This window comes from Jaculus jaculus, chromosome 5 (assembly GCF_020740685.1).
Source record: "Jaculus jaculus isolate mJacJac1 chromosome 5, mJacJac1.mat.Y.cur, whole genome shotgun sequence".
In the NCBI taxonomy this organism is placed as follows: domain Eukaryota; kingdom Metazoa; phylum Chordata; class Mammalia; order Rodentia; family Dipodidae; genus Jaculus; species Jaculus jaculus.
Window position 1 is genome coordinate 61,794,693 of NC_059106.1, and position 24,756 is coordinate 61,819,448.

A 24,756-nucleotide genomic window follows, 5' to 3' on the forward strand; every position below is an offset into this window, starting at 1 on the left:
GGCAGAGGTAGGAGGATTGCCATGAGTTTGAGTCCACCCTGAGACTATAGAATGAATTCCTGGTCAGCCTGAACTAAAGTAAGACCCTACCTCGAAAAACAAAGCAGAAAACAAACAAACAAAAAGACTTGAATCAAGCCAGGCATGGTGATGCATACCTATAATCCTAGCACTTGGGAGGTGGAGACAGGAGGATCAGGAGTTCAAAGTCATGCTCAGCTATATAGCCAGTTGGAAGCTTTCCTGGGCTGCATGAAAATCTGTCCCAAGAAAAAAAAAAAGGAAAGAAAAGAAAAGAAAAAGAAAAAGAAGACTGTTCAGTTTTAGAATTGGTATTTCTGTAAAATCTTGCCAACAAAGTTAATTTTGTTCCATCTTAGATGACTGGAATTTTTTCTAGTTATAGCTTCTTCTCCTCCTTTGTTTCGCCCCCCACCCTTCCGAGTATAATGAAAGAAAACTGACCACCGAAGGTTTTTAGTCTTTTAGGCATGTTCAATATAACCTTTTACATTTGCTCAAGCACTTTGACTTCTGTAGATCTATCCAGGTGCAAGAGTACTCATTTGATCTGTGGAGCCCTTGCTGGTGAGTGCAGTGTAAAGGCAAAATTTTCTATTACCTAATAGTTAAAATTTTGCATCAGGCATGGATTATGAAGCTGTTTGCTTTTATATTCACTTATTTGGGGATAATCTAATAACAGCACCATATAGAAAATCATAAAAACTGTGTCTAGGGGACTAGAGATTACTCAGTGGTAGAAAGTTGCCTAACATGTACCCAGAGTTCAACCTGCAGCACTACAACAAAATTTTTTGAAGGGTTATTGTTACTGTAAATTTTCATTGCCTGTCATCTGTAAAAGAAAGGCTTCATTAGAAAGGCTGCATTGTGTGTTGTTTTTCTGCAAACAATTTTATCAACTCTAATAAAATAGTATAACTAAACAACTTTAAAAAAATATTTATATGACAGAGAGAGAATGGGCATGCCAGGGCCTCTGCAAACAAACTCCAAACACATGCACCACCTTGTGCATCTGGCTTACATGGGCACTGAGGAGTCAAACCTGGGTCCTTTGGCTTCACAGGCAAGCACCTTAACCACTAAGCCATCTCTCCATCCCTGAAACAACTTCTGAATAAGCTCTTTTACCCAGATATAAGCCTTATCTACCTGAAAATAGCAGTGAACCATGAAAATGGTTGAGTTTCCTGGAAAAAATAGTGAACGCTACAAGGATATATTTCTAGCTAGGCACCAACAGTATACAAAGTTATAAAAAGATGGTGAGGGTATATCCAAGCAAGAAATTAAAATGGAGAGAAATATATTGCATGATAAAAATGGCACACTCAAGAGAAAAGAGCATTTTAACTAGCCACATGGTAATTCTGTTGTTAGTTTATCCCTACCTTAAGTGTTTGTGATTCCAGTGCCCTTTATGAAACTGCTGGCTGCCTGAGTTTTTTATTGAAAGTGTACCACAACTATCATATATCAAGCTTTTGTGGGTGGGGCATCAGTGGATGTTTTTCTTTTCTGCAATTTTTATCCTTCTGTCTTCATTTGCTTCCTTTTTTGGCTGAAGAATAGGCGATTGTTGCTTGACTTGTCATCTCTATGTGTTGTGTACACATGGCTTTTACCACAGAAGTCATTACCACGTCTGATTTATCTCTTATTGCAAGTGTTCATTTAAAAGCATTTTTAAAGTAAATGTTGGTTTTCTTTTCATCACTGTGTTGATGTTTTTACTGATTGTTATACAACCAAGGGAAACATTTATAATTTCTCATAATAGGGAGATTATAAATATTTATAATATATTAATGTATAATGGCATGTTTGACTCTTTAAAGCTTTTCCCCTAGGCATTTAAAGCCATTCTTTCCTGAGGTATAATCTTTCCATGTTTTTGTTAGAAGAGTAGAATGTAGAAATAGCACTCACAATTAACTGATCTTACCAGGATTGGAGTCTATATTTTTTAGCTTGCATGTTGCAGACCATCTGGGAATATGAAGTTGTTGATACTTTAAGTGACTGTAATATTTATTGTTTACTTTAGCTAACATCCAGAAGCTGGACTCTTCTGCTATGTATCTTCCTTCTGTGTTTAAGCAAGATAACCTTGATTCCTGCTGGTTCTCTGGGCCTTTGCAGTACAAAGCAGTTCTTACTGGGTTTGCAAAGCAAGGATAATGTGCTCTGTGGGTGTATGTGTCTATGCAGTCCTTCTACCCTCAGTCCTACCCATACCTCTGTCACTCCCTTTTTCTTATTAAAACTTATATATTTTTTTTAAATCAATATTGATTGTATATGAAATTCTAATGAATCCCTTTTTCCTAACATATAGAAAGAAGCACTGATAAAAGTTTAATGTGTCAGCTTTCCTTGGTGACATTAGAGAGTTGATTATACCATTAAGCAGGTACTTAGAAAGCCAGCCTTAAGTCTTTATTTACTTAACAAAATGCAAAATAAACTGAAGAAAATGTGAAAATCTCTAGTTTTGATAACAATGGTTTATTTGGATACATTGTTTAAAGTAATTAGAGAGGTCAGATACTAAATCTCCTTTTTGGGGGGATATTAATTTCAGGAAACAAATGTGTAAGTAATAACAATATAGAAAGATAAAAGGAACCTTAGAAATAGTAATGAAGGTCTGGATAGATGGCTTAGCAGTTAAGGCATTTGCCTGCAAAGGCAAAGGATCCCAGTTCACCTCTCTAGGACCCATGTTAGCCATTTGCACAAGGGGCACATGCATCTGGAGTTCATTTGCAGTGGCTGGAGGCCCTGGTGTGCCCATTCTCTCTCTTTCTCTCTCTTTCTCTCTCTCTCTCTTTTAAATAAATAAATAAATTTTTTTAAAGGAAAAAAGAAACAGTAATGAATCTGTTATGCTTTAAAGTTATTGTAGATCTTATGACTAAACAGAAATATAGTCCCTGTTGTCCTTCTTAACATGGAACATAGATCTTAATAGTAGCCATTAAAAAGCAGGATGTGGGCTGGAGAGATGGCTTAGCAGTTAAGCGCTTGCCTGTGAAGCCTAAGGACCCTGGTTCGAGGCTCAATTCTCCAGGACCCACGTTAGCCAGATGCACAAGGGGGCGCATGTGTCTGGAGTTCATTTGCAGTGGCTGGAAACCCTGGTACGCCCATTCTCTCCCCCCCCCCATCTGCCTCTTTCTCTCTCAAATAAATAAATAAAAATGAACAAAAAAAAATTTTTTTAAAGCAGGACGTGATGGTGCACACCTTTAATTCCAGCACTCAGGAGGATCACTGGGAGTTGGCGGCCCGTCTGGGACTAAAGAGTGAGTTCAAGGTCAACCTGGGCTAGAATAAGACCCTACCTTGGAAACAACAACAAAAATATCCCTTAAAAAGAGTTTGTCTTAGCCAGGCTTGGTGGCGCACACCTTTAATCCCAGTACTTGGGAGGCAGAGGTAGGAGGATTGTCGTGAGTTCGAGGCCACCCTGAGACTCCATAGTGAATTCCAGGTCAGCCTGGCCTAGAGTGAGACCCTACCTTGAAAAACCAAATAAATAAATAAATTTTTAAGAAACAAATAGTCTGTCTTAGTGGTTAAGGCATTTGCCTGCAAAGCCAAAGGATCCCTGTTCAATTCTCCAGGTCTCATGTAAGCCAGATGCACAAGGGGGCGCATGCATCTGGAGGTTGTTTACAGTGGCTGGAGGCCCTGGTGCACCGATTCTCTCTCCCTCTCTCACCCTCCCTCTCTCTCTCTCTGTCTCTGTCTCTCTCTCTCTCTCTCTCTCTCTCTCTCCTTCTTTCTCTCTCTCAAATAAATAAATAAAATACATTTTTAAAAAGTAGTCTGACTCTAGGCCGGGCATGGTGGCGCACGCCTTTAATCCCAACACTTGGGAAGCAGAGATAGGAGGAACACCAAGAATTTGAGGCCATCCTGAGACTACATAGTGAATTACAGGTCACCCTGAGCTGGAGTGAAGTCTGTCTCATGTTTTTGCAAAACATCTTGGCTCATGAGTATAAATTAAATATACACATGGTGTGCCTACTTCAATTCTTTTTCCTTTTGGATTTTTTTTTGGGGGGGGGGCAGGATAAAAGGCATGCGCCACCACAGCCAGAAATTTCAATTATTTTATCACATTTTTTCAAGATTCAAACTAGTAATATTCTCTAAAATACATTGAGAACAAGTATTGAAATGTAGCTTGATGGCAAAGACCAGGGTTTGATCCCCAGCAACACATACATATATACATACATATACACCCACACACATATATATACATATATACATACATACACACACATATATACATAGATATATATTGAAGATCTGGTTGAGAACTTGGTAACAAAAGCTGAAAGACAAGCCTCTAGTTAATTCCATAATCTTAGCCCACTTGAAATGTTCAAGACGTGCTTGTTTCCATGTAGGGACTAGATATCTTTACTGCTCTGGTTCATGTTTCATTGCCAAAAGTAATTATTTTTTTATTTTTATTTATTTATTTATTTGACAGAGAAAGAGGGAGGTAGGGAATGAGAGAGAGAGAGAGAGAGAGAGAGAAGGGGCACACCAGAGCCCCCAGCCACTGCAAACCAACTCCAGATGCATGTACCCCCTTGGGCATCTGGCTAACATGGGTCCTGGGGAATTGAACCTGGGTCCTTTGGCTTTGCAGGCAAACACCTTAACCACTAAGCAATCCCTCCAGCCCCAAAAGTAATATTTTAAGAAATACAAATAAGGGCTAAGAGAGTAGCTCAGAGGATCTGGGTTCAATCCTAAGCACCAAAAAATTAAAATAGCAGTAAGTTAATAAATAAATAAAAGCTCCAGGTATAGGTATAAAATATGATAATGTTGATTCACAGTAAATATCACTAATCTAAGGCTATTATTTAAATCAAGTTAAGGCTACTTTGATTATTAATATTCTAGATTGCCAATTGCTATGATAACTATGGGGCTTATTTTTCTTTTGCAATGCCGGGAATCAAATCCAAAATGTTGTACATGCTAGGTGAGTATTCTACCACTGAGCTACATCCCTAACCATATGTATATATATATATATTTTTTGGTTTTTCAAGGTAGGGTCTTGCTCTAGTCCAGGATGACCTAGAATTCACTGCGTAGTCTTAGGGTGGCCTTGAACTCATGGTGATCCTACCTCTGCCTCCCAAGTGCTGGGATTAAAGGCATGCGCCACCACGCCTAGCCCCTATATGATTTTTTTTCCCTATATGTGATTTTGAGAAGAGAGTAATATTTTCTTTTGAGTGTCTTTATTGTTCCAGAGGCAGATTTCTAAGAAGAAAACTTAATAGAAATCTTTTTTTTTTTAATATTTTAATTTTTTTGTTCATTTTTATGTATTTATTTGAGTGACAGGAAAGAAGAGGCAGAGAGAGAGAGAGAAGCCGGGCGTGGTGGCGCACGTCTTTAATCCCAGCACTCGGGAGGCAGAGGTAGGAGGATCACCATGAGTTCAAGGCCACCCTGAGACTACATAGTTAATTCCAGGTCAGCCTGGACCAGGGTGAGACCCTACCTCGAAAAACCAAAAAAAAAAAAAAAAAAGAGAGAGAGAGAGCGAATGGGCATGCCAGGGCCTCCAGCCCCTGCAAACGAACTCCAGATGCGTGCGCCCCCTTGTGCATCTGGCTAACGTGAGACCTGGGGAACCGAGCCTCGAACCGGGGTCCTTACTCTTCACAGGCAAGCGTTTAACCGCTAAGCCATCTCTCCAGCCCAGAAATCTTAATAAGGAATTCAATCACAGATACAATAGCATTTTTAAAAATGTTATTTTTATTTATTTACTTGTTTGAAAGAGAGAGAGAGAGAGAGAGAGAAATGGGCAGATAGAAAGAGAGAGAGAGAGAATGGATGCAACAGGGACTCCAGGTGCTGCAAATGAACTCCAGATGCATGTGCTACCTTGTGTATCTGGCTTAAGTGGGTCCTGGGAATCCTTTGACTTTGCAGGAAAATGCCTTAACCACTAAACCTCTCTTCAACACACAATTGCATTTTTAATTCACATGCCTAAGAATGCTCTGGTCATCTCTAAATTAAAAAACATTAAACAAGGGCTGAAGGGATGGCTTAACGATTAGCATTTGCCTGCAAAGCCAAAGGACCCAGGTTCGATTCCCCAGGACCCACGTAAGCCAGATACACAAGGTGGCACATGTATCTGGAGTTAGTTTGCAATGGTTTGAAGCCCTGACATGCCCATTCTCTCTTCTCTTTCTCTCTCTCATAAATGAATAAATAAAAATTAATTTTAAAAACATTAAACAAAATATAATGAAGCTACTACTTAAATTTCAGCTACTTGTTTTTCCACCCAAGTGTATTAAATAGTCCAACATCATTGACTTTCAAAACCAGGACTTGGGAGATGACCCAGTGGGTAAAAGAGCTTGCTATGTAAGCTTGATGACCTGAGTTTGATTCCCAGACCCCATGTAAAACCAGATGCAGTAGCAAGCACCTAAGCCCTGTGGTAAGATTGGAGGCAGAGACAGGAGAACCCCCAGAAGCTCAAAGGTTAGCAGCTAGCATGGCGTACACATGGGTACACAAGAGACCTTTCCTCAAACAAAGTGGAAGACAAGGACCAACACCCAAAATTGTCCTGGCCTCCACATGTGTTGCGTGTGCGCGCGCACACACACACATTCTCTCTCTCTCTCTCTCTCTCTCTCTCTCTATCTATCTATCTATCTATCTATCTTTAAAAAAAAAAAGAAAAAGAAAAAAGCCAGGCGTGGTGGCACACACCTTTAATCCCAGCACTTGGGAGGCAGAGGTAGGAGGATTGCCATGAGTTCAAGGCCACCCTGAGACTACAGAGTTAATTCCAGGTCAGCCTGGACCAGAGTGAGACCCTACCTCAAAAAACCAAAAAAAAAAGAAAAACAATCCAGCCAGGGGTGGTGATGCTTGCCTTTAATCCGAGCACTCCAGAGGCATATGTAGGAGGATCCCTGTGAGTTCAAGGCTACCCTGAGACTACATAGTGAATTCCAGGTCAGCCTGAGCTAGAGTGAGACCCTCTACCTTGGAAAACTAAATAAATACAGAAATAAATGAAAAAGGGAAGGGAAGAGAAAAAAAACTTACTAAATTATCAAGGTTCCTTCTTTCTTTTTTTTTTTTTTTTTTTTTGGTTTTTCAAGGTAGGGTCTCACTCTAGCCCAGACTGACCTGGAATTCACTATGTAGTCTCAGGCTGGCCTCAAACTCACGGTGATCCTCCTGCCTATGCCTCCCAAGTGCTGGGATTAAAGGTGTGTGCCACCACACCCGGCTTCTTTCTTTCTTTTTTGTAGTTATGGTTATCATTATTTTTTTGCTTTCTTAAGATATGATCTGGTATAGACAAGGCTGGCCTTGAACTGCTGACCCTCCTGTCTCTGCCTCCCAAGTGCTGAAAGTACAGGCATGTACCACCATGTCCAGCGATATATTTTTATTATAAAAGAATTTTTTTACCATTATCAGTTATTGTCCTTCTTTCCTCCCTTCCTTTCTGAAACAAGGTCTTGCTGTATAGGGTGGCTTCAAACTCAATGTGTAGTCCAAGCTGATCTTAATTAAACTCGCTATCCTGATTCATCCTCCTGAATTTTAGGTTTACAGATATGAGTTGCCACACCTGGCTGAAAAATATAACTGCACAGCTTTAAAGTGAATGATGAATTAAACCCATTATCAAGGAAGGTGTAGTCTTCAGAGAGAGCACCTTTGCTTCTTTCCCTCATGTCGACATCCACTTAGGGTGTGAGTTGAAAATGCTTCCCTAAAATGTCCTGACAGATTTCCCAGCACTCCTCTGCCCACAGAATTCACTATCGAGCGAGATAAAATGAAACAGCACTAGGAGCTTGTCTCCCTTTTCTTAATAAGTTTCTTAAAATTCATTGTATTGTATTTGTGTGAGTGAGTATATATGGCATGTATGTTCACGTGTGTGAATGCAGGTGCCCATGGAGGTCAGAGGTCAACTTTGTGTGTCAGTCCTCACCTTCCACCTTATTTGAGGCAGGGTTTCTTCATTCCCTTTACTGGCCAGGCTAGCTGGCCCACAAGTTTCTGGACAATTCTCCATCCTCAACCTCCCTTCTCTCCCTGGGCACTCTGGGATTACAGATGCCCATGCTATAGCATCCAGCTTTACATGAGTTCTGGGGATACAAACTCAAGTACTCACACTTGTACCTGGCAAGCACTTTATCAGTGAACCATCTCCTCAGCTCTCTTCCTTTTTATGCATGTGTGTGTGTGTACATGTGTGTGTTTTCTATCACAACCAAAGGTAAAATTGTTCTTTGCTAAGTAAGGAACAAGTAACCAAATAAATGTGAGAGAAATTACTTTTGCTTGAATAGAAAATTTTTAATAAGATTTTCACTTCACTCTCTTATAGGATGATAGGTATTTAGCAGTGGTTGGTTGTTTTTGTTTTTGTTTTTGTTGTTGCTGTTATTTTGTTTTGTTTTGTTTTTAGGGTCTCATTCTAGCCCAGGCTGATCTGGAACTCACTCTGTACCTCCAGGTTGTCTTGGTACTCTGAGGGCTCCTCCTACCTCTGCCTCCCAAGTGTTGGGATTAAAAGCATGCACCAGCATGCCCAGCCTGGGTTACAGTTTTTTATATATTATTTATTTATTTACTTGCAAGCAGAGAGAGAAATAGACAGGCAATAGATACAGGGAAGAGAATGGGCACACCAGAGCCTCTTGCCACTGCAAACAAAATCCAGATACATGTGCCACTTTGTGCATCTGGCTTTACGTGGGTACTGGGGAATCAAACCCAGACCATCAGGCTTTACAAGCAAGTACCTTTAACCACTGAGCCATCTCTCCAGCCCAGAATGATAGGTTTTGTTGTTTTTTTTTTTTTTTTTTGGTTTTTTGAGGTAGGGTCTTACTGTAGCTCAGGCTGACCTGGAATTCACTATGGAGTCTCAGGGTGGCCTCGAACTCATGGCAATCCTCCTACCTCTGCCTCCCAAGTGCTGGGATTAAAGGCATGCGCCATCACACCTGGCCAGAATGATAGTTTTTTAAATACAACTGTGTTTGTTCCAATAGTCTCTTCAAATATGTAAATTTCTTAACTTAAAAATAACCTGAAGAGAAAAGGACTAGATTGAATTTAGTTAGTAGCCATAAAATACATGCAAAACACCCCATATCCTGCTCACATTACTACCTGGGACCTGTAAGTCAAAGCAGAGGTGATTTATAACCTACCAAGGCAATACACACACACACAGGGTTTCAAGACTTCTAACTTACCAGGGCACATACATATATACAAAGAGTACATATACGTACAAACACAGCAATACAATATATGCATAGGGCACATATACACACATACATACACACGTACACACACACAGGGTACATATATACACAGGGTTTCAAGATTTATGACTCACCAGGGCACATCCTTTGAACAAATGGTTTTCAAGAGAAAACTTTTAGAAAAAGAGATCCATTGGATTTTTTTCCCCCAATAAAACAAAAAGTACTGAGTTCTCATAGTTAAGAGAAGTTGGTTTTTTTGGGGGGAGTGGGGAGCAGGGTGAGAATGACATGGGTAGCCCAGGTTAGCCTTTAACTTTGTATGTAGCTGAGGATGGCCTGGAACTTCTGATCTCTTGCCTCCACCTCAGAACCCATTGACTTTATAAATGTGATTAATAACCTTCATGATGTTCCTGTTTAACTAAATGTTTGTTCAATAGCCTTCCTTTTCATATCCTTGAAACCAACTGGATATCACTGCAGACTCTTGTCTAGGCAACTGGCCAATTGTAGCCCATTTCTTCCTGTAGCTCCCAGAAGTCTATATAAGTCATACCTACACCAAAATCTCTGAATCACTTAAGTCTTAATGTTGCCGTTTTGCCACTATGGCTGTGCAAACACAGCCATGTATCAATTCACATTCCTGGTAAGATCCCTTCCATGTCTCCAGGCAAACTTGGTATTAATGCAGTTGTGCAGTCTTATGTAACCCAGTGTCCCTTACTGATGGTAGTAGCCAAAGGCAACTACACTGTCAGTATAAGTTCTTCACTGATAAATCATACGCCAAATTCTGGGTATTAAATGTCATGAGACTGTATCACCTTGTTTTCTGTCTTTTCAATCTTCTTATACTTAAAAATGTAATGTCAGGGCTTAGAAAATGGGTTAGCGGTTAAGGTATTTGCCTGCAAAGCCTAAGGACCCCAGTTGATTCCCCAGTACCCACATAAGCCAGATGCACAAGGGGGTGCATGCATCTGGAGTTTGTTTGCAGTGGCTAGAGGCCCTGGCATGCCCATTCTGTCTTTCTCTCTATCTGCCTCTTTCTCTTTCTCTCTTTTTTTCTCTCTCTCAAATAAATAAATAAAATATTTAAAAAAAATAAAAATGAAGCCGGGCGTGGTGGCACACGCCTTTAATCCCAGCCCTCGGGAGGCAGAGGTAGGAGTATCACTGTGAGTTCGAGGCCACCCTGAGACTCCATAGTGAATTCCAGGTCAGCCTGGGCTGGAGTGAGACCCTACCTCGAAAAACTAAAATAAATAAATAAATAAAATAAAAACAAAAATGTAATGTCAGGCCAGGCATGGTGGCACCTGCCTTTAATCCCAGCACTCAGGAGGTAGAGCTAGGAGGATTATTGTGAGTTCAAGACCACCCTGAGACTACATAGTGAATTCCAGTACATCCTGGGCAAGACACTACCTTGAAAAACAAAAACAAAAAATAAAAATGTGGGGCTGGAGAGATGGCTTAGCGGTTAAGCGCTTGCCTGTGAAGCCTAAGGACCCCTGTTCGAGGCTCGAATCCCCAGGACCCACGTTAGCCAGATGCACAAGGGGGCGCACGCGTCTGGAGTTCGTTTGCAGTGGCTGGAGGCCCTGGTGCGCCCATTCTCTCTCTCTCTCTGCCTCTTTCTCTCTCTGTCTGTCACTCTTAAATAAATTAAAATGAACAAAAATAAATTAAAAAAAAAAAAATGTAGTGTCAGGGTTGGAGAGATGGCTCAGCTGTTTAGGTGCTTCCCTGTAAAACCCAGGCTCGATTCCGCAGTACCCATATAAAGCCAGATGCACAAGGTGGTACATGCATCTGGAGTTTGTTTGCAGTGGCTGGAGGCTCTGGTGCACCCATTCTGTCTTTCTCTCTTCTCTCTATTTCTCTCTGCCTGAAAATAAATAAAGATATCTTGAAAAATAAGTAAATAAATAAAAATGTAATGTCAGCCATTAAGAATAGGTTCTGGCCAGGTATAGAGGTACACATCTTTAATCTCAGCACTAGGGAGGCAGAGGTAGGAGGATTTATGTGAGTTTGAGGCCAGCCTGGGACTACTGAGTGAGTTCCAGGTCAACTTGGGCTTAGAGCAAAACCCTACCTTGAAAAACCAAAAAAAAAAAAAAAGATTCTGCTAAGAGTTCTTTGGACGTTCATTGTCCTTCTCAAATTTAGAGTGTGATTTGATGTTTATTCTTTTGAGCATAATCAGACATGTCCAGCTTGAAATACTTTCTGGTACCATGGGAAGAGGAGGACTTAGAATCAGAGAAAAGCCTGAATGTAAACCCTAATTCTCACTTATTTGATCTAATCTTTCATCTTTAAAATGAGGGAAATGAGCCAGGCATAGTGGTGCACGCCTTAAATCCCAGTACTCGGGAGGCAGAGGTAGGAAGATCACCAAGAGTTTAAGGCCAGCCTAAAACTACATAGTGAATTCCAGGTCAGCCTGGGGTAGAGTAAGACCTTACTCTGAAAAACCAAAACATAAAAAAATGAGATAAAATAAGGAAAATGACTATTCATAAAGTAAGATTGTAAAGAATTAATTGGAGCCAAGCATGGTGGCACACATCTTTAATCCCAGCACTTGGGAGGCAGAGGTAGGAGAATCACTGTGAGTTGGAGGACAGCCTTAGGACTATGGAGTAAGATCCAGGTCAGTCTGGGCTGGTGTGAGAACCTACCTCGGCGGGTGGGGGGGGGGGGCACAAAGAAATAAAAAGAATTAAATAGAAGCCAAATATGGTAGCTCATGCCTTGAGGCAGTAGGATTGCCTCAAGTTCTAGTTCAGCCTTGGCTACCATGTGCGATACTACCTCAAAAATAAAGAAAGGAAATGAAAGGGCAAGAGGGGAAGGAGGAGAGAGGAAGGAAAAGAGGGAGGGAAGAAGGAAAGAAAGACAAGAGGGAGGAAGGCAGGCAGCATGTTGAAGTAACTAGCCCAGCCCCTGCTGCATGGTTAAATAGTATTAGTGTTCCTCTTATCTTACTAGTAAAAGAAATTAAATGCTGATCTAGATAATGCATCTGGCCAAATAAAACACTGTTTTAGGTATTTTTAAGCATACCTTTCTAAGTACTTCAGATTTTTTAAAAATTGTATTTATTTACAAGCAAAGATAGACAGAAGAGCAACAGAAAGAATGAGGGCACCAGAGCCTCCAGCTACTATAGATGGTCTCCAGATGCATACACTTTGTGCATCTGGCTACATGTGGGCAGTGGGGAGTCTAACTCTGGTCCTTAGGCTTTGCAGGCAAGCACTTCACTCACTGAGCAATCTCTCTAGCCCAGCACTGAAGATTTTTTAAATTCATTTTAAGTAAGCATATGAAGTAGTGGATTTAGAACATTTTCATACATCTGTATTATTGTGCTTTGCTTGTAAGAGAGGCTGACTTGGTCATATATGAGAGCATTATACATAGTCATCCAATCCACTTGCTGCCCGCTTCCCTTTTATTTCTGATTATTACCACATATTAGGTATTCAGTGACTAATCATTGAGATGGGATTACTGAGGCTGCAGCTCTAACCTTTGGTTTCTTTTATACATACTTGGGGGTTGGGTGGGAATCAATCTAATTTGACTCAACATAAGACAACTCGGGGTGAAGAGGTATTGGCCTAAGCAGTGTTTAGTTCACAAAGAGCTTCTTGATGACAGACTGTCACTTATCATTTCAGCAGACCAACACAAAATTGGCTCTTGCCAAGACATGATGGTGCACACCTGTAATCCCAGCAATTGGGAAGCAGAGGCAGGAGGATTGCCATGGGTTTAAGACCAACCTAGTCTGCATAATGAGTTTTAGGCCAACCAGACAGAATGAGACGGAGCCGGGTATAGTGGCGCAGCCTTTAATCCCAGCACTTGGGAGGCAGAGGTAGGAGGATGACTGTGAGTTCGAGGCCACCTTGAGACTACATAGAAAATTCCAGGTCAGCCTGAGCTAGAGTGAGACCCTACCTCTAAAAGCCCCCCCCCCCAAAAAAAAACAGAATGGGACTCTGTCTCAACAAACAAACAACAAAAGGGACTTAGGTCTTAGTTGATGGGTCACGGTCAGATTATTTGGAGAAGCCTTAGTGGTCCTCTCCATGTGAGTGGATTTGGTATTCTGTTCACAGAGTTTAGGCCAGCATACAGCAATTTGAGAAAGCCCATTTTATTATCTGTTTTTGGACAGTTTTTCTCAATAGTAATTCTGAGATAAGTACCTAGAAAGTAGTCCAGCATGCAAATAGCAGAGCAGTGAGTTTGTTCTTGTGTCCCTAAGCCTTAGCATGCTATAGGTGCCCTGCTAATTATTTGGTTGGATTAAATGAACCAGTCTGGTACTTTAGAACTTCCAGAGCTTTTTCATAGATGTTGCTTTTTCATAGATATTGGATTCTGTGAATACTACAAGCAAATGTTATCCACTTTTTTGTTTGTTTTGTTTTGTTTTGTTTTTCAAGGTAGGGTCTCACTCTAGCTCAGGCTGACTTGGAATTCACTATGTAGTCTCAGGGTGGCCTTGAACTCATGGCTATCTTCCTACCTCTGCCTCCTGAGTGCTGGGATTAGAGGCATGTGCCACCACGCCCGGCGCCTGTTATTCACATTTTAATGTGAGGAAATCCACAAACTATCAGCAAAAATATTTTTTGTCTCTCTGATCTCTACAGACAGGCAGCTCTGTTACTAACCTCTGAGTTCCACCTTTCATAGTGTTATATGAGATAGGTAGTATTGACAATTAGCTAATGAAAGATCTGCCTGATCTGAATTCAGCTTGTACCTGGTCAAAATGCTCTTCAGGTTTTTTTTTTGTTTTTTGTTTTTCGAGGTTGGGTCTTACTCTGGTCCAGCTGACCTGGAATTAACTATGTAGTCTCAGGGTGGCCTTGAACTCTTGGCAATCCTTCTACCTCTGCCACCCAATGGCTGGGATTAAAGGCGTGCACCACCATGCCCAGCTTCAGTTGCATATTTGAAACTACTGAGGAGTAAAAGGGACCCAGAGTTCTTCAGTTCCAGGCTGTCTGTAAGAGAGCATCAGTTTACAGTCATCACAGCTTAGGCTGGTGTTCAGGATGAGGAACAGCAGTGATTTTTTTTTTTTAATATCTATCACAGGGTTTGAGCACTCAAATATGTAAGCTAGTCGAAGGCAGAAGACCTTAAAAGACTGCCTTTCTGTTACTAAGTTCCTGTGTGGTATGTAATATGGTAAAATGCTCTTTATGGGATCTGAGAACTGAGAGGCTTCTTCACAGCTCTCCTCTGGTGAACACACTTAGATCCTACCTTCCATAACATTTGGCTTCAGTTAGATTGTTCTTTTTCAAATAGTTCATATTTATTTACTACAGGTGGCTATTCCTTCTTCTTTTCCTACAGATAGAGCACTTTAAGTTTTAGGAGTAAGTCCGTCTACTGTAGTGGTATCTTCTTACCCAATTCTCTTCAATGTACCATGTCTCTGTACATGTTTACATATTTATTTATTTTTAAAGTGTGGAGGCTCAAACACAAGGCCTTGATCATGCTATACAAATGTTCTACTATTATCCACATCCCCAGTTGTCAGCATACTTATTTTAAAACTATTTTTCTGACTGGGAGGTTTGTACTTGCTGGCTGTGGCTACATTGCTTTCTCATAAAAGCATATAGTTGACAGCTTTGACATCTTGGCTGCAGGAATCCAACTCCCAGTGGAGGCAGGACAGCCAATCCCAAGCATGGCGGGTACAGGAGTAGCAGTTACACTGACCGCTGCTGCTGAGGGCCTTACAGGCAGCTCTTTTTTACAAACTATGAAGCATACATACAGCGCCTCGAGTAAAGCAAGATTTTCAAAGCCTGCCAAAATCTGCTTTCAGTAACGTGACTATTCCAGAGATGGATTTAAACCCAACTGACAAAACAAGAAATAGCATAAATACTAGGTATAAGCCTAATGTCAGTAAAGGGGATATAATAGGTCCTTATCAGTAAATTATGCTTTTAAATCACTGAGTGAGCATCTCCTTATTTTGCAGTCAAAAATCAATGTTGCTAAACATTTGCTAAAAAAAAAAAAATCTAGTTAAAAACTAAGATAAATGCATGGTGAATTTCAAGTTCTTACTTGTTTATGTAACATTTTATGACTAAATGCTATATATATGTATTCCATGTTCCCTTGGGGAGAGGCATTTAGTCCAGGAGGGAACTCTGTGTTTCCTGGGTTTTTATCATTCAGGAGTTAGAGGTGTTATGCCATTCATCTGGAGAGAAAAATCTCAGCTACTGGTCATTTTTTACAAAGAAATCTTCCCCCTTTTATGAGAGAATATTTGATACCAGCACTATGATTGAAGTGCATCCGTGTTAGAGTACCCAGTTCCTGTCACCTTGCCAACCAAAGTCTAGGTTTGGAGTCCCCCCCCAGAGGCAAGTGTGATGGCACGAGGTCTGAAGATAGATTTTTCTAACTCCATCGGGCTCATTAAGAACGTGTCTTGATGAACTCACAAGCTATATTGTCCTTTGCATAATAATGAGTTGCATATGTAGTAATGATACAGTAACTTCTTTGCGTATGAAGAGTATGTTATATCTCGAAGCTCAAAGGACTATGAAGTGTAGGACACTGTATAAGGCACATTGAAATTGTTTCCCAGATTAATAACGGTTGGAACTGCTCAAGCTAATGATGTGTGTAGTGAAGGCGGTACTTACTTTGGATCACCTTTGCTTTGCTTTATTGATACTGCTTTTATTATTTTCTTTTGATCACCTTTTAGAGCTAAGATTCTTGGTTTATATTAACATTAACATTTTAGGGTCGTCTTAAAAATCATTATTGATTCTCAGAATTCATTATAATTCTCCCATTTATTCCTAATCTTCTTGCTTTTGTATGTGTTCATTCATTTGTAGAGTGTAAATGGCATTCGCATAGAGGAGGTGGCTGTCGTGACAAAAGTGTCGTCCACCTTCCCTGCCTCTGAATGGGAGGGCCCCAAGCAGTCAATAGTTCCTAGTAAGAGCCAGATGACCACCCCGTCGGAGTCTCCACAGAGCTTTGGCAGCAAGGAGACAGAAGAGAAGGAGCAGGGGGCAGCTGGCTCTCTTGATGTTGAGGAGATGCCAAGAGGCCCAAATGGGGAATGTATGGGAGTGGAGGAACAGGCCAATTGCTTAATGTTCTCAGTAACACCAGCTTCCTGTCAGCTGCAACTTGGTGACAAAAAGGCAGACAGTAGTGAAGAACTTGTGGCACCAGGAGAGACCCTTGAAAAACAAAACGGATCATTTCTTGACTCTGGTGGGGGTAACCAGTTCCCCACCCTCATTCGAAGTTTCCAGGTAGTACCTGACTGTGGGAGAGGGCCAGAATCTGTTTTGTGGAGGAGGTGGTAGTGGTGGTGGTGGTAATGGTGATGGTGGTGAGAGTTGTGGCCTCGCTGCATTGTTTCAAAGTTACAGAGTAAAAGTAGTGCCTTTGATTGCTATAAGAAATTCACTCAGCCGGGCGTGGTGGTGCACGCCTTTAATCCCAGCACTCGGGAGGCAGAGGTAGGAGGATTGCTGTGAGTTCGAGGCCACCCTGAGAGTCCATAGTGAACTCCAAGTGAGCCTGGGCTAGAGTGAGACCCTACCTCGAAAAAAAAAAAAAAAAAAAAGAAAGAAATTCACTCAGAGAAGTTAACTCCTTGCCTAGAAATGTTTTATCTTTTGATAACAAAACTCTTGGGAGTTAGCTCCAGCTGTTTAATTTCATGAAGCTGGTTTTTGTTCATCTTTTCCTTGCTCAAGTATGAGCTGTGAAAAGAGATGAATTATAGAGACTTCTGTGGTGAGGAGCCTTAAATGTTCCAGAGCCATGCTCAAAGAATTGCCAGTACTTCTAAGTACTATTTGATTTTTTAAATGAAATTTCAGACCACACATAATAATTTATGTACTATAGACAGATTGTCAGCCCACCACTCCCACTGACCCCCCCCCCCAGGGGCTTCCATGATCACAAGCACTAACTTCCTGTACTGAGGTGGATGGCCACTTAACCTTAACACAATCAAATGGTAGTTTTAGGATGACTTACAGTCTTGGGGAAGGTGGACAAGAAAGCCTTTGACATTTCACTAATGGTCATTCTTCTGAAATTCTGAGATTAATCACCAGGTGGTGGTAGAAATGATTTTGTACCATTCCAGTTTTCCAAAAGTATTTCTTCTCAGTAAATCCAAAGTAAAAGTCTGACATTGATTTGAAAGAAGTTAATGAATTCCAAGGAAATACACTCCAGTGCCTCTGCTGCTTTGTGTACCATTTGTACTTAGTGGGGAAAATGTGGCTGATTTTCTTAATTACAATGGTACAGTCGCAAGGGACAAATGAAAGTGATTCCTATTTGGCAAATACTTTTATATTCAAATTCTGAAGGTCAGTCTGAAGTGTTTTATATCACCAGTCATAAACTGTCTGATGTTATAATTTTCCATTAAGCTTATGAAAGTAATTATAGTAATGCTTCTTTTTAATATCCCTCATGATGTGACACCTTGTCAGGTCTTCTTGGGAATGCTCAAGTCTCGGGCAGATGGTCCTTCAGAGACTGAGCTCCCCTTTTACTTGATTCAAGCTAACACTTCAGTCAGGTCAATGTCAGAAAGTATACTTCTCCACAGCCTTCAGAAAGCCTCTGGTAACTATTTCTTTACTGTTCCATAGCCTCCCCTGGTGAAAACTCAGACTGTCACCATCTCAGATACTGCCAATGCTATGAAAAGTGAAATCCCAACCAAAGATGTCCCTATTGTCCACACTGAGACCAAGACCATCACCTACGAGGCTGCTCAGGTAGGACTTTGATGCTTCAGAACCAGAGACTGGAATAAACAAGACATTGCCTTCCGTCACTGAGCTTCTACTCACTTACTACAAGGAATATCCTGATTTCTAGGGCAGTTCTTTTGAGAAAAGATTAGTGACCCCAGGACGTCCCAAAATGCTTGGGGCCTGGGGATATAGTTCAGTTGGTGGTGTGACTGACTAGCATGCAAGAAGCTGAAGGTTCAGTACCCAGCACCATATAAAACTGGGCATGGTGACACACACCTGTAATCCTAGCACTCAAGCAGTAGAGGTAAGAGGGTCAGAAGCTCAAAGTCATCCTTCACTATATTTTCAAGACCATCTTGGGATACATGAGACCCTATTTGAAAAAAAGAGCAAAATTGTTGAGACTGAGGGTGTAGCTCAGTGGGAGAGCCTGTGCTTGGCAAGTGTGAGGCACTCAGTTCAATTCCAGCACAAAAAAGCAAGGAAGCAGACAAAATATCCTGGATCTGATTACTTAGCTGTACCCAAGTCATTTGGGAAAGTTACTCTAGTATAATGGCTAAGAACATGGGCTTGAAACATGAAACAAGCTTGAGTCCCGGCCCCAACTCCTCCATATTCCCACTGAGACAAGCCATGAAACATCCCTGAGCCTTCATTGCCTTTTGATGCCATTTATGTTGGTGCCTGCTTCATAGTATTGAGTTAAGGGCGTAAGATTTTTTTTTTTTTTTTTTTTTTTTTTGGCTTTTCCAAGATAAGGTTTCACTCTAGCCCAGGCTGACCTGGAATTCAACATTAAGGTATTGTAGCCATTTTCAGGGATCTTAAAGACCTCAGCTGTCCTTAAGGCTCATAACATGGTGTGAGTATTGCTACCTCTCTACATTTCTGCAGAAACACATTGAGATAAGCAGACCAATTGGCTGGCTTAATAATTTATTTTTTAACTTTACTTTCTGCTTCAGTGAAACTTCTACTTCCTTTTTGGTAATTTGAGTAGAGTGGAAGTTAAATTCTGTTGAATTGTTTATCTTTATATACAAAAGGCAAAAGTTATTCCTACTGGAGAATATATAAACTGAGCTGTTAATTCATCTTGGCAACAAGTATGTATTAAGTATTTGTATATTAAACTAAGATAGTGTTAGAGATAGACTCAGTCCCTATTCTCTATAGGGTACATTTTCGTAAGGAGAGAGAGGCAGGGAAAAGAACAAACAGACATGCATACCCACATCTATAATCTCAGCACTGGGAGGTAGAGGCAGGAGGATCATGAGTTTGAAGTTAGCACATTTCTACCTTATAAAGCCTTGTCTCAAAAACAACAACAAAAAAAACCCCACAAAAACAATGACCCATAAATAAATGTATAAGTTAGTTTCAGATGCTGAAAAGTGCTTTAATGAAACCTAAATAAGGTAGATAATAATAATAATAAAAAGGAGCTGAAGCTGTATCTCAGTGGTAGAACACTGGCTTGGGTTTGATCCCCAGCACCAGAGATAAAGAATATTGTGTGTGGTATTTTTCAAACAGAATCTCGTTATGTAACCGAGGCTTTCCTTTAACTTGCTATATAGCCTGGGCTGGTCTAGACCTTGGGGTGCTCCTGCCTCAGCCTCCTGAGTGCTGGGATTATAGACATATACCACCATACCTGGATAAAAGTGACTTTATTTTTTAGGCAAGCCCAACAGACTGGCCTTTTTTTTTATGCGAGAAAGTGAGAGTGGGAGTGAGAGTGAAAGAGAGAGTGAATTGACACACCAGGGCCTCCAGCCACTATAATCAAACTCTAGACATGTGCGCCACCTAGTGAGCATGTGCAACCTTGCACACTTGCATCACCTTGCATCTGGCTTACATGGGACCTGGAGAGTCGAACATGGGTCCTTAGGTTTCACAGGTAAGTGCCTTAACCGCTAAGCTATCTCTCCAGCCCAAAGTGATTTTTTTAAATGATACTGAGTATAGAACCTAGAGTCTCAAGCCCTCAAGTATATTATACCACTGAGATATATGTCCCAGCTCTGAGTTGATATTTTGACTGAGGCCTTCGTGGTGCCAAGGAGGCAGCCATATGCAGCTCTGGCTGGATGCTTTCACATGGATCTCAGTTCATCTTTATATCCCCATGATCTGGATGGTATTAGCACATTTCATAAACAGCATCACATGGAAGGTGACAGCATGTGCTTTACGATAAGACAGATGGAATTTGTATCCTAGCTCAGCCAGGTAGCTACTAGTTAGTTAAACAGACTGCCAATCTCTGGCTCTAAGTTAGAGACAATAGTGCCTTCTGTTGCAAGATTGGGAAAAGCATTAGGTGAAAGGATATCTGCATGGCACTTGGTGTCTTCAGACTGTATGCTTCCCCGTTCTGTCTCACTTGGTCTAGAGTACTGTTGCAGTCAGGTTCACATTGGTGGCAGGAAACACCTGACCAAGAGCAGCTTGTGGGGGAAAAAAAAGGTTTATTTTGGCTTACAGGCTCTAAGAGAAGCTCTGTCATGGAAGGAGAAAGCAATGGCATGAGTAGAGGGTGGACATCACTAACAGGAGGGTGTGCCAAACACTGGCAAGGAGAAGCTGGCTGTAATAACCATAGGCCTACCCCCAACAATACACTGCCTGCAGGAGGCTTCAATTCCCAAATTGCCACCAACTGAGGGTCTAACATTCAGAACACTTAAATTTATGGGGACATCTGAATCAAACCACCACATTCCACACCTGGCCCCCATAAACTGATAATCATACATGATGTAAAATGCAATGCATTCAGTCTAACTTTAAAATTTACCATAGTTTTTATCAATCTCAATGATGTTCAAACATCCCCATAGTCCAAGGTCTTTTAACTGAGTCATAATACCAAAAAGTCCCCTCCAAAGCCATAATGGCACAGAATAAATATTCACACTGCAAAAGATGGCACTGGGCATAGCAAAGAAATATTTAACCAATACAAAATTTAAAACAACCAGGGCAAACATCAAACTCTGTAATTCCAAGTCCAACAACTCTAACCAGTGATGAGTCTCTGGAGTTCCAATTCTGCCCCTCTAGCTAGGCTACTCACAGTCCCAGAAAACTTCATCCTGTGCCGACAGCTCTACTTGGCAACCATCCCATAGTCCTGGCATCTTTACTGGGTCTCCACGCAGGTAATACAACAAGCTGCTGGCCATTTCCAAAATACAAAACTGTTGCAATTTCAGTGACCCTCTCTTTTCTGCATCTGTTGTACTCCATAATACAAGGTGGGCTGCCAGTTTGTTAATCCAGGGGGGAATAAAGCAGACTATGAAGAACAGGACCCTCCTTTAGCATGCAGGCCCCTTCCAAAGAGTGCATTCTTCCTTTTGTCCTAATACAGGTCAGCTGGCCCAATCTCAATGGTTATAATCTCTCAAACAATTGTAGCTGAATGGGTAGCACTTTTGGTCCAAAGATTTCATTTTTTTTTCTGTGCCATATCCCTCTGCTTACACCAGTCCATCTCTATGCAATACAACCCTGCACAAGTTCTCAGGACACAAGCATAACAGCAAGCTTCTCACACAAACTGCTTCTAGCACAGTCTTGACAAAGTTCTCTCTCACCCTCATAAGCCAAACGTTCTTACTGCATTCAGGTGTTTCAACTCTGACCAGAGTGATCCATCAAGCTGTACTTACAGCCCTGCAAGGCATCTGTTAGGCCAAGGTTTCAAATCCTTTCACATTCCTTTCACAAATCAGCTTGAAAAGGCCAAAAGCCACATAGTCAGATTTCTAGCAGCAGTGATCCCACTTCTCAGTACCAGTATGAATTTGGAATTTGGTAAATGACAAGTCTTTTAGTGGTGGTAATAAAGTAGCATAATTAAAAAGATGACTTTTAAAGCTATGTGCTGAATACATTAAAGTAAGGAGAGGCCTAAAGACAGGATTATGACTACGGCAGATCTGGGGAATGATTATAAAGAACTGCAGTGTAGCCTTAGGGAATGAGAAGAGAAAGATTGAGAAATGAAGAAACGCTAATGAGTAGGGCTTGGCAGTGAAGGGAACTGAAAAAGAAAGGAAACAAAAATTGTTTTGTGATTGAGCACATTATTGGCCTGAGGATGTAGGAAAGAATGACTTGCATGGGAAGGAATGAGTCCCTTTAAATTGTCACTACCATGGAAACAACCTAGTTGTCCGTCAGTAGAGAGCTGCTTAAATAAGTTATGGAACATCCAATTGAGGTAACTCTGTGTGACTTCTGATGAGAACCATCTACATGGTAAAATTGAGAATGAGCAAGTATGGTACAGTGTAATGTGAATCATATACTACTATTTGTGGACAGGAAAACAGCAGTATATGTAGCCAGGTATGTAAGAGCTATATATGGGGAGGCTTGAGTAGCAGTATACTCTCACTGGATAGATATTCCAAATAATAAAAGTAGAATAAAATAGCAAATGTGAACCACACGCACAGTGGTATATACCAATAGTCCCAGCACTTGGGAGACTGAGGTATGAGTATTGTGAATTTGAGACCAGCTTGTGCTATATAAAGAGACCTTAGCTAATAAAATGAAGCTGAATGAAAAAAAAAAAAAAAAGTGTGTTCCTCGCTGGAAATGGTGGCACACACCTTTAATCCCAGCACGTGGGAGGCAGAGGTGGGAGGATCGCTGTGAGTTTGAGGCCACCCTGAGAATACAGAGTGAATTCCAGGTCAGCCTGGACTAGAGTGAAACCTTACTTTAAAAACAAACAAACAAACAAACAAAAAAGTACGTTCCTCCCTGAGGAGCTACTAGTACTTAGTGACTTCTGGAGAAGGGAGAGTCATTCTTTTCAGTGGTGTATCTACAATTGGTGGAAAGCATAACGGGTTCAATGGGAGGGAACTACGAGAGGGTCTACATAATCAAAATAGGATACACACACACACATAAATATATAATTTGTCAAAGAACAAGTGTGGTGGGTTCTGATGAATGAATGAGACTGAAATTATGAATTTGGAGTGGGAGGGAAAATGACTTCACTGTATACCAGTTTGAAGGGTTTAAACTTTGTAGCATATACACATCAAAAACCCTTAGCCAGGCCTGGATGTAAAGGCCTAAAGTTCCAGCTACTCAAGAAACTGGGGTAGGAAGATCTTAAGTTGTAGGCCAGCCTGGACAACTTAGTGAGAACATATCTCAAAATTAAAAGAAAAGGTAGGAGGGAAGCAGGGGAAAAGAAAAAGAAAAAGGACTGGAAGGGGGTGTCTGAGCTCACTTAGTTAGTATGTACAAAATCCTCAGTTGAAGAAAAAAAAGACTCAAAAAAAATTGTTTTCAAAGTTAGAGCCATACAAACAAAAACCTATGTGGTTTGAGTATAACTACTATAAAAAATGAAAACGGGTACAGTCACTTAAAAATATCCTACCAAGGGCAGGGGAGATGGCTTAGTAGTTAAGGCACTTGCCTACAAAGCCAAAGAACCTAAGTTCAATCCCCAGAACCCATGTAAGCCAGATGCACAAGGTTGCACATGCATCTGGAGTTCATTTTCAATGGCAGTGGCCTTGGCATGCCCATTCTCTCTCTCTGCCTTTTTCTCTCTCCCTCTCAAATAAATGAATGAATAAATAAATATAATGTTATTAAAAATTTTAAGAAATATCCTACCAAGCTGGGCATGGTGGCACCTGTTTTTAGTCCCAGCACTTGGAAGGCTAAGGTAAGAGGATCATCATGAGTTCAAGGCCAGCCTGGGGCTATATGGTGAGTTTCTGGTCAAGCTAGGCTAGAGTGAAACCCTGCCTTGAAAATATTTCCAGAGTGGAATAAATAACTTTTTTAAAAACTAAACCCAAGTGTGGGGGTGGGGAAGGAGGGAATTACCATGGGATATATTTTATAATCATGGAAAATGTTAATAAAAATTTTTTAAAAATAAAAATAAAAATTCAAAAAAAAAAAAAACAAACTAAACTCCAGGGCTGGAGAGATGGATTAGCGATTAAGGAGCATGCCTGCAAAGTCTAAGGTCCCATGTTCAACTCTCCAGTTCTCACGTAAGCCAGATGCACAAAAGTAAGGCAAGCACAAGGTCGCCCGTGCCCACTAGGTGGTGCAAGTGTCTGGAGTTCAATTGCAGTGGCTGAAGCTCTAGCATGCCAATTCTCTCTCTCTCCCACCCCCTCTCTTAAAAAAAAAGCAAAAAAGCTCAACTCCATATGGATTAAAGACTCAATGTGAGTCCTGGAATTCTGAAACTATGAAAACATAGTGAGTACACTACATGATATATATAGGTAAGGATTTTCTATATAGGACTCCAGTCACTTAGGAAATAAGGTCAACAAATGACAAATTGAATAAAATTTAAAAGCTTTTGTACAACACAGGAAATGGTCAATTGAGTAAAGAGGCAGTGTACTTATGTATAAAAATCTTTGCCAACTGTATTTCTGATAGAGAGTATTAATAGTTGGAATAATCAAAGAATTCAAAAAAGGAAACATCAGAGGCTGGAGAGATGGCTTAGTGGTTCAGGCTCTTGCCTGTAAAGCCTAAGGACCCAG

The 24,756-nt window shown here is 40.9% G+C and overlaps 1 protein-coding gene and 1 non-coding gene across 12 annotated transcripts in view; one reads left to right on the forward strand and one right to left on the reverse strand.

The window, feature by feature from the left end:
* LOC101605199 (delta-type opioid receptor) overlaps positions 1–24,756 on the forward strand; it is a 307,172-nt gene that overhangs the window by 268,619 nt on the left and 13,797 nt on the right. For 6 of the 11 annotated variants that reach the window (XM_045149488.1, XM_045149489.1, XM_045149498.1 and 3 more), the window contains 2 exons: positions 16,277–16,705; positions 18,074–18,202. In XM_045149488.1, coding sequence (XP_045005423.1) covers positions 16,277–16,705; positions 18,074–18,202 — 558 coding nt within the window. The remainder of the gene's footprint in view (positions 1–16,276; positions 16,706–18,073; positions 18,203–24,756) is intronic. The other 5 variants (XM_045149493.1, XM_045149495.1, XM_045149496.1 and 2 more) reach the window with 1 other exon arrangement.
* LOC123461333 lies at positions 18,989–19,117 on the reverse strand. The gene has a single exon (XR_006637620.1). It is a non-coding gene; the product is annotated as a small nucleolar RNA SNORA33 (small nucleolar RNA).